The sequence below is a fragment of the Triticum dicoccoides genome, chromosome 3B (assembly GCF_002162155.2).
Source record: "Triticum dicoccoides isolate Atlit2015 ecotype Zavitan chromosome 3B, WEW_v2.0, whole genome shotgun sequence".
Taxonomy (NCBI): domain Eukaryota; kingdom Viridiplantae; phylum Streptophyta; class Magnoliopsida; order Poales; family Poaceae; genus Triticum; species Triticum dicoccoides.
In genome coordinates, this window is record NC_041385.1 from 32,718,218 (window position 1) to 32,728,659 (window position 10,442).

General features: G+C 48.4%; 1 protein-coding gene across 1 annotated transcript in view; it reads left to right on the forward strand.

Moving 5' to 3' along the window:
* Positions 1-1,285: 1,285 nt before the first annotated feature.
* LOC119280641 (probable polyamine transporter At3g13620) overlaps positions 1,286-10,442 on the forward strand; it is a 10,079-nt gene continuing 922 nt past the window's right edge. The window contains exons 1-2 of the mRNA XM_037561435.1: positions 1,286-2,310; positions 10,227-10,440. Coding sequence (XP_037417332.1) covers positions 1,365-2,310; positions 10,227-10,440 — 1,160 coding nt within the window. The 5' untranslated portion in view covers positions 1,286-1,364. The remainder of the gene's footprint in view (positions 2,311-10,226; positions 10,441-10,442) is intronic.

Below are 10,442 nucleotides of genomic sequence, written 5' to 3' on the forward strand. Positions count from 1 at the left end.
AATGAGTGCCAACATTTTGGCAAAACATTGATTCATTTTCAATTTTGTCAAATTTCTGGCACTCAATACGTCCAATTTTTAGAAAGGTCATGCTAATTTTTCCCTTGAACGTATTTTTTTACTTATAGTAATTTGAATATGGTCTAAAGATTTGTCATCGTCAACGTAGCAAATGGAGTGGGCCAACTATTTTGACACTAGGGGTTTGCGTGCTGATATTGGATTGGATGAAAATTGCTTCTACCTGCCGTTTACGGAGGACTACAATTTTATGATGGTATATTTTACGACGTAGCCGTTCCCTTAATTGTTTGCAGAAGCCATCAATGAGGGGCATAATGACCGTTGTGTAGCCATCAAATCCATGATGCGGATACAAAAATCCCACACACATACCTAAATCTGGGCATTCGTCGTGTCGGGTGGTTTGGGCTGAGCTTTGTAAAGCTTGACCTCAAATCTCAAGCATGAGCCTGGCCCGGCCTGGCCGAACCACATGAACAGTCCCCTTTAAATTAAAGTAATGATTGTAGGGATATTTAACATATATTATACCTATATTTTTCATAAAATAATGATTTCTGCCATGTTTGGTCTTATTTTTGGGCTTTTGGGCCGGGCTTCAGACGAATAAGCTGAGTTCGAGCCCGGCCTGAATGTCGGGCTTTTGGGCTGGGCTAACCGGGTTGGGCTTTCCATGCCCGGGTCTACATATACCCATGTTTCTCATGGCATAAATCCTACCCATGCCCTACCCATCGGGTGCAAAACATGTCTGTGCATGTACCAAATGGTATCCATGTCCGATGGGTACCCATTAGGCGTATCAATGCAACAACAAAGAAGGGTAGCGGCGTAGTTGCCAGCTCCTTTTGTGTGGTGGAGGCACCAATGAGTTATTCCTATGGTTGGGAAATTGGTGATCGAGAAGAGGAGAGAATGGAGCATGGTACAACTGGGAAAGCATGACAAGCAGAGCCCACACTGTCAGATGGGAGAGCTCCACCGGCCTTTGGATCATGGAGTAGGAGGTGCAAATGGACTGTCATATTGTCGTTTTGGACTTCAGTTTATTTGTGAAGACTCGTTAGCTTGGGGTTTATGACACATATGGCCTACATATGAGATAGTCGGATAGGGTTTGGGCATACCGATGGGCAAAAAATACCCTACTCGTTAGGACCGGATACCCATGGGCTATGGTAACCCATGCTCATGGGTAAAATTCTTATCCTTTTCTCTTTCAATTCCTCAAGTTTTATATAGCACAACGCTCACACGAATAATTGGGCATGTGCGTTAGCTAGCTAGCTTGTTCTTCCGCAGCACTCTAGCGAGCGAGCGACGGAGCGAGCAAGCTCACCATGAACCAAGAAATTGTAATGACCATACAATCATCACTGATACCGAGCCAGGAACAACAGCAACAACAACAACAACAACAACTGCATGGCACCGTCGCGCAAGAAGAGCAACAGCTGCAGCTTGGCACCGTGCAACAAGGCGGTGGCTCGACGGAGTCCGAGTCCCACCACCAGCGCAAGATCAGTCTAATTCCGCTCGTCTTCCTCATCTACTTCGAGGTGGCGGGCGGTCCGTATGGCTCCGAGAAGGCGGTCCGCGCGGCGGGGCCGCTCTTCACTCTGCTCGGCTTCCTCATCTTTCCCCTAGCGTGGGGTATCCCGGAGTCGCTCGTCACCGCCGAGCTCGCTGCCGCCTTCCCGGGCAACGGCGGCTTCGTTCTGTGGGCGGACCATGCCTTCGGCCCGCTCGCAGGTTCGCTTCTTGGCACGTGGAAGTACCTCAGCATCACCATCAACATCGCCGCCTACCCGGCCCTCGTCGCCGACTACCTCGGCGGCGTGGCCCCCGCGATCGCGGAGCCCGGCAGGGCGCGCACGGGCGCGGTGATCGGCATGACGCTGCTCCTCTCCTTGTTGAACTACGCCGGCCTGAGCGTCGTTGGGTGGGGCGCCATGGTGCTCGGGGTGGTGTCGCTGGCCCCGTTCGTGCTGATGACGGCGATGGCGGTGCCCAAGTTACGGCCGCGCCGGTGGGCGTCGCAGGTGGAGGGGAGGAAGAAGGACTGGAGGCTCTTCTTCAACACCTTGTACTGGAACCTCAACTACTGGGACAGCGCGAGCACCATGGCCGGCGAGGTAGAGCGGCCGGGGCGGACGTTCCCGCGGGCCCTGGCGGCGGCGGTCGTTCTCATCGCCGTCAGCTACCTGTTGCCGCTCATGGCCGCGATCGGCGCCACGGACGCATCACCGGATGCGTGGGTGAACGGCTACCTGGCAGATGCCGCAGGTACGTACAAAGGCTTATGACCTTACGTGATTCGCCATTAAACTGGCTACCATCACTCGCTCTCAAATCATTTCACTAATTGAGGAGATTATTAAGAGATGCATGCACCATGCATGTTGCTCTCACTGACAGAGTGGTACTGTAGCTTTCAGTTTGGAGTATATTAAGGCCTTGTGGAGACATGAAACACCTGGCAGTCTAAGATCCCAAAAGAAAGCATTTTCCCGGCCCACACCACACTTCACACCATGCCTATCAAGCCCCCACATCACAATCACATCATAGGTCATGCCCATTTGAAACAAACGCCACAATATCATGCAATTTGACATGAGCAGTGAAAAAGAAGCTGGAGAAATTTTTGTATGGTGGTCAGCCAGAAATTATTTAAGGAGATTAGACATCACCTTTGTCTGATGGGGAGATAAACATCACCTTAGTGCCTCTGTTCACGTGTTCCGTCTTGGATCCAACAAAACTGGATTAATAATGGTGGTAGAATGATGGTGGGTGACAGTGGCAGCAAGGTCTTCGCTTCACCCATCAGAGGAGGGTGATGGAGTAATTGTTACCGATAAGGAGAAGGAGAGTCTCTAGAGGTGTCGGCCGGAGGCAAAACTGGCTGCACGGGTGAAGTAGAAGAGATACTCCTTCGTTTTTATTTAGGGAGTACGTAGAACTCATCTAGATGAGATATAATTTGGTCTCATTCACTTTGCAAACAAGAACAGATACAACCCACGTCAGCACACACGCATCTTATAGCATCACATCCAATGGCTATAAAAGGTGAATGAGACCAAATTATATCTCATATAGATGAGTTCTAGCAAAACTGTTTTATTTATCCACGTATTAGTTTTGATCAAAGTCAAACTTTGACAAAGTTTGTAAAAAAAAAGTTAACATATACAAGAACAAATCAATACCAATAGATTCAGTATTGATTGTACTTTCACATGATATAATTTTTTGAAAGATATTTATATTATTTTCTGTAAACTTGATCAAACTTTATGAAGTTTGACTACAGAGGGAGTACAAGGTACAACAGTGGTGAGGGTACAACTTGGCTATGTGCCATCTAGCTGAACATAGGCTACATTAACCCGTAGCACCCGATTCCCTTGGGCTGGACGATGACATCGACTGTGCAGTGGTCTACCCTCCTACGGGCATCTTGTTGTCTTGTTGGAGAGGGTTTTGGTTGAAAAGACCCGTGGTTGCTAGGAGGTTTGCGCTACAACAGTCATTTCATTGTCCCTCCGTTGTCGTGATTTGGATGACTAGGATATGGAGATTTTTTAGATAAAAGACATGCGCCCGAGTTTATAAATAAAACCACCAGACAGAGTCACAACACCGGCCCTCAATGCAACACATAAGCCGAGCAAAACAGAGTTTAAAAAGTGCGAGTACATGGCAACCAGCCATACATGGCACGCAGGCCAGCAAATAGTCCATAAGAACCGGTCATTAAGCCATCCTCCTAGAGCGCCGCAGCAGGGAAGCCGTCGTAGATCTCATCTTAGATAACATGTCGTTGAAAGCCTCTAGGTCCCCTTCCTTAGTCAATGATCTCCACTGTTGCAAAAAGACATTGGCTTTAAATAAGCAAATCACGAGGTTAGCCGGGAAAATGTGTTCGATAGTGAACTTGTTTCTAGTGGTCCACAGCGACCAACTGATCGCTGCCCAGCCAACCCAGAAAACCCGCTTAGACCGGCCTTCTAAAGAATTAACACAACGCCGCATATCCTCAAAAGAGGAAGGATGCCAATTAACATGAAGCCAAAGACTAATGCAACTCGAGATAAATTTAGCCAAAGAGCAATGAAAAAATATATGCTCGGAGTTTTCAAGAGCCCCACACAGCGCACATCTATCAGAGCCCGGCCCGTTCCTCTTCTTAATTTGATCGACCGAGGGAGTTTTCGCCGGAAAGCTTGCCACAGAAAAAAAATTCTCTTAGGAGGAATACGAGCTGGCCAAATATCCTTGAATTTGGCTGTGCAGGCACCCGGGATAAGTTTAGAGTATGCAGATTTAACTGAGAAACGCCCCGAGGCAGAATGAGGCCAGACCACCGGGCCATCTTCCTTCAAGATCAAGGGGAAGCAGGCAGTAAGACGTTGCCAATCATCCAACTCCACAGGAGAAAGTGAACGCCGGAAATCAAGGACCCAGTCGTCAGCCGAGAGCTCAAAGATAGAGATCTCGGGATCAGCACAATACGAGAACAAGGTCGGGTATGCCACCGCAAGCGTGGTATCCCATACCCACCAGTCTAACCAGAAACGAGTGGATTTACCATTCCGAACTACAAATTTAACAAGGGATTGGAAGATTGGTCGAACTTTAACGAGCTGGCGCCAGAACTGAGAGCCACCAGAAGAGGAGGCGAACATAGGGCTCGAAGAGGGGAAGTATTTAGCTTTGAGAATAGATAGCCATGTGGGACGCTCCTCGAGGAACATAATCTTCCACCACCATTTTATCATGAGGCACTTGTTCGTGACCAAAGTATTAATGATGCCTAGGCCCCCATGCTCTTAGGTCTGCAGATCAGGTCCCACTTCACCATCCTATATTTACGCTTATTATCAGAGGAGTTCCAATAGAAAGCACCCCTATGCTTGTCGAAGCCAGCGTGAGTCCCTCCGGACAAGAGGTAGAAGCCCATGAGAAACATCGGAAGGGAGGAGAGGCACGCATTAGTAAGGGCAACCTTGCCCGCCTGGGAATTATACCGGCCTCTCCACGGCAAAACTCCATTTCCTACTTTAGTAACTGCCGGGGCAAAGTCTTTAGCCAAGAGCTTGAGAGGGGAGATTGGTAGGCCCAGGTATTTGAGAGGATAAGACCCTAGAGAGCAATTGAGAAGATGATCCACTCTTTGAGCTTCCGAATCATGCACCCCAGTCAGAATAACTTCGCTCTTCGAAAAATTGATTTTAAGACCCGAAAGCGCTTCGAAGCATAAGAGGGGGAATTTCAAGTTCGTGAGGCTGTCCTCATTAAGTTCAACCATAATAATGGTGTCATCCGCGTATTGCAGGTGGGTGATGCCATTGGGGAGAAGATGAGAGCTAACAGGCGTAATGTGCCCTGCAGAGGCTGCTCGAGACAAGATACGGGAGAGGGCGTTCGCAACGAAATTGAAGAGCAACGGGGATGTCGGATCCCCTTGTCTAAGACCCCTACCATTAGCAAAGAAATTACTAGTCTGACCATTCACCGCCACAGCCGTATGCCCACCCGAGACAAGCTGCATAAGACGATGAACCACCGCACCTTCGAATCCCTTAGCAAGAAGAACTTGTCAAAGTAAATTCCAACTAACCGAATCATATGCCTTTTCGAAGTCAAGCTTAAGCACCACAACCTTAGTGCCCTTGGTCCGCAGGTCATGGACTATCTCATGCAAGCAAATCACCCCATCCAAAATAAATCTCCCCTTTATGAACGCAGATTGAAAAGAACTAATGACACGATGGGCGATCGGAGAGACCCTAGTTACCATACCCTTAGACGGAATCTTCGCGAAGTTATTAATTAAAGCAATGGGCCTAAACTGGGAAATCAAGTCAGCACCTTTGACCTTAGGGATGATAGTGAGTACCGCGTAATTCAGTCTAGAGATGTCAACAGTACCCAGCCAAAAACCTTGTGTAATAGCCTGAATGATGCCTTTTAACTAAGGCCAGAATTGCCGAAAGAAGGGGATGGAGATTCCGTCAGGCCCGGAAGCCGCATTAGAGTTGGCCGATCGAATCACTTCGAATATCTCCTCTTCGGAGGGGGCAATCATCAGACTCTCATTTTCAGAACTCGACACCTGATCGAGGGAGGACCAATAGGACGAAGCCAACCTGAATCCCAACTCAGGTTTAGCAGATAGGAGGTTAGAAAAGAAGTGGACCACGTGCTGCATAATCACAGACTGATCAGAAACCCTGACGCCCTCGATAAGGAGACTATCAATCAGGCATCTCCGACGTCTACCGTTCGCAATGGCAAAAAAATAAGCCGTGGGCGAGTCACCCTTTAAGGTCCAGTTAATAGTGCCTCTTTGCTTCCAGTATACTTCCTCCTAACGATGAATACACAGAAGAGCCTCTTCAAGGCCGTAGCGGATCTGCCATTCGGCCGCGGAGAGCCCATGATTATCCGCACGATCATCAAGCACCTCAATTTGAGCAGCCAACCTAGCTTTGTCCTGCCTTGACTCACCATAATGGTTTTTAGACCAGCCTCTAAGGAATCTACGGAGAAAATAGGAACATTGAAGCCAGTCGTCCATCGGGCCAAAAGATCGTCGGTTAGAAGACAGGAAGACCAAAATCTTTTGCGCAATCAAATCGGCGAAAGCCTCCACTTGGAGCCACGAAGCATCAAACTGAAACCTCGGAAAGGCAACTGAACGAGTACCATCATCTAGAATCAGGGGGGAGTGATCAGATCCCACTATAGCTAGGGCTCTGAGGCTGACACGGGGGAATAGCAAATCCCAACTAGGACACACGAAAACCCGATCAAGTACAGAGCGGATGGGAGAGATTTGGTGATTCGTCCAGGTGAAATGGGCCCCAACCCTAGGGATTTCGCGGATAGCCGTGTCCCTAATGAAAGCATTGAAAGCATCTACCAGAGGCCACGAAAAATTAGAAGAACCTTTAGCCGACGGGTATCGCATCAAGTTGAAATCGCCTCCAATCAAAAGTGGCAGCTGACATGAATCAATTTTATTACTAAGTTCATCCAGAAAGATATAGGACATAGAATGATCAGCCGGACCATAAATCACCATGATTTCAAGTAAAGAGTTAAGGGATCTGAGAGAAACCACTGTGCTAGCCCAAAAAATGCCATGATCAAAAGCGACAAAATCAAAAACATCTTTTTTGGAGCCAAGAAGAATACCACCCGAGTGACCGTGAGGGGCCACAAAATTCCAATTAAATCTATCTATCCTAGCAACGGCCGAGAGTTCACTAGGGGAGAAGGAGGGTTTGAGAGTCTCGACAAGGCCAATAAAATCAACATTTTCAGAACGAACCAAGTCTTTTAGATGGTCCCTGCGCCCCCTAGCGTTGAAACCTCTTATGTTCCAAAAAAGAGCCTTCACCGGAAAGTAAGGTTTTTGATTCTAAGACTCAACCTGCTCGGAGCCTTGCAGGATTTAGCACGTTTCCCAGCCCCACGTTTAGATACAACCGGGGAAGCTTGACTCCTATCATCTCCCCCCTCAACCCCACCGGCCACAACCAGTGGGGCACTCGATCCCCCCCAGCCTCCTTGGCTTTTGCAATGTCAGCCTGAGCTACTTCATTAGCCCTAATAACAGCAAGTAGAGAAGCGGGAGAACCCAAACTAGCATCTAAGCAAATGTCCACATCATCTAATATATTAAGCAAATGATCATCAGATTGGGACGGGAGCACTAGACGAACAGGAGAATGAACATTGGGAAAAGAGGAGGAGGGGACTAGACGCGAACCTAAAGGAGGCAGGTCCCTAGCCGCAGCGCGCCGAGCAGCCCGATCAGCCACCTTCTCACCGCTGTTGGAGACGCGACCACTTTTACGAGCCGTGGACGCGGGCGAGCGCACTGGCTCAGGCCGAACACGGCGGGGAGACGCCGCAACAGAAGACGGGCCCGAGGCCGTACCCAAGTCAGCATCGAGCCTGCGACAGAGCCCATCCGCAGACTGCTTTGAGTCCCCAGAAGCCCTGCTCTTAGCGGAGAATTTCTTGACGGATGACTTCTTCTTCTTGGAGGGAAAGGGGCTAGCCGGAGGCAAGTCTTCAATGCCAGAGAGGGAAGGAGATGCAGGACGGGCAGGGAGATTAGAGCACACCGTCGAGAAAGGTGTACCCTTAGCCCCACCAGAAGTAGCCTCCCCTCCAATCAAGTCCGCCTGCAAGCCATTTGCCCCCCGACCGCCGGAGCATTCTCCTTCAGCATATCCTGGTCTTCAGGAGAGAGCTCGTCCCACTCCGACTGGGTAAAGCGGTGATCAGAGCCATGCATAGAATTGTCCGGGCAGCCATCCCCATCTTTGCTCTTGTCATCATTTCCAGAGGCCGGGGGCGGGGGAGGAGGTGGGGGTGACACCGGGCCCGAAGCACCCTCCACCCGAACCCTGAGCCAAAGCCACCAGCCGAAGGGAAGACATCAATGGAACCACGAATACACAGGGGATCCACACACCATACCCGCAAACGGACCGGCCCGAGGATAGCCAGAGAGTCTTGATCAACCTCAATCGGCTTGCCGATGAGCACCCCAAAAGCCATCAGAAACGCCGTGGCACGCGTTGTAGGAGGGACATCTTCAACTAGAACCCATACATCAGACAGGGATATGGAGATGGCACACAGCGACGGGTAATGGTGGTTCATCGCTGCAGTTTGGTGTTGTACAGGTAGTGTGCATAAGTGACATTGTCGCTGCCCGGAGGTGCTGGTGGCCGGACCATGGTTGCTCGACGGAGCTGGTGGCAGCAGATCGCGACCATGGCAGCGTACTGATGGGTCCTGGCGTATCGTCACGTAGTCGGTCTCCATGCCCAAATTTAGACCAGCATGCACTTGGGTCGGAGGCAAGGGATCACCAAGAGCATGTCCAATATGGGATTTTAGTAGTACCGTCTTCTCTCATACTGTGACACGCATCTATGCAGTGTTGTCTTAGCGGCTGGGCTGCTTGAGTGGTGCATGGGATGTGGATTTTCTGAGCTCGTGTTTCTGAACACCTCTTATCCTTATCCTCCAATGTTGCTTTAAGATCTGTACTACACAACTAACTTAGTATATTAAACTTTTTCTTTTTTGTTGCTTCGAAGCAAAACAACATATGAACTTCAAACTTTTCAGGACAACAAAACATTCTTACTACATATGGAATAAAACTTTCAGATTTTTTTGTTACTACAGAAAATGAGATTTGTTTAATTAAAAAAACTTATTTTTAGTATTTATGATGCACGAAAAAATCTGAAACTTTTTTTCTCACATTCTAGTTAGAATGTTTTGTTGTGCTGAAAAGTTTGAAGTTCATATATTGAACTATATGGGAGAAATAAAAAAGAGAAAAGTTTTTGCACGAATTGTGATGCAGAATTGGATGGCTAGATAAGGGGGTGCCCATGAGCCTATGCTCCACGATATGTTTTCGTTGGTGCATGCATGGTTGTGTCCATATTCGGATCATGTGTGCTTGCATTTTGTTCTTTGGGTTAGTAGTTGATCGACAAGGATGAATGTTGCTGTTTATTTTTTTTTACATTTTTTCCTTTTTGTGTGTGTGCGCGCGCGCGTGTGTGCGTGCGTGCGCGTGCGTGTGTGTGTGTGTGCGCGCGCGCGCGCGTGTGTCCTAACCGTGGAGAGGTATAGAGTGTGATCATTTGTTTGTATTCCCTTGGTGCTTTACTACAAATTAGTTAAACACCCTTCGTCAAAAGAAAAGGTGGTACACTGTCCATTCTAAAGAAAAACCCCATTGCCTTCAAGTATATATCTTCTGTTCTATAATATATGCAACTCAATACATGTTTTTTTTTCTATTCACGCAACCTATCCACATCAATAGGTCATCTATGTTTGCCACACAACCAGCCTACCATCTCAGTAATCTTCATAAGTCATGCAAATACATGCATGTATTCTCATGACAATGTGAGGGTTATCTTGTAGTTTTCCAAAATTGTGAACTGCTATATAACCAACAAAACTTAACATAATAGATGCGGGGTGCTCTCTCCTCGGGTGAATATTCGAGGCAGAAAAAATGGCATGCATGTATGTGCTATAATCAATCCAGGCCAATCGAGGCGACCAATGTAGGTCTCAACCAAGTCCTTTTATCTAATACTTATTTCTCTACTGATTTAGACTTTGCTATGTCTAAACAGGCATCATCGGGGGACCATGGCTAAAGTACTGGACGGGGGCTAGCGCAGTGATCTCCTCCATAGGCATGTTTGAGGCCCAGATGAGCAGCGGTGCATTTCAGCTCCTCGGCATGGCGGACCTGGGCCTCCTCCCGACCATCTTCTCCCATCGCGGCGCCCGCACTAGGACCCCATGGGTTGCCATCACCGCATCGACCGTCATAACGATCGCCGTCT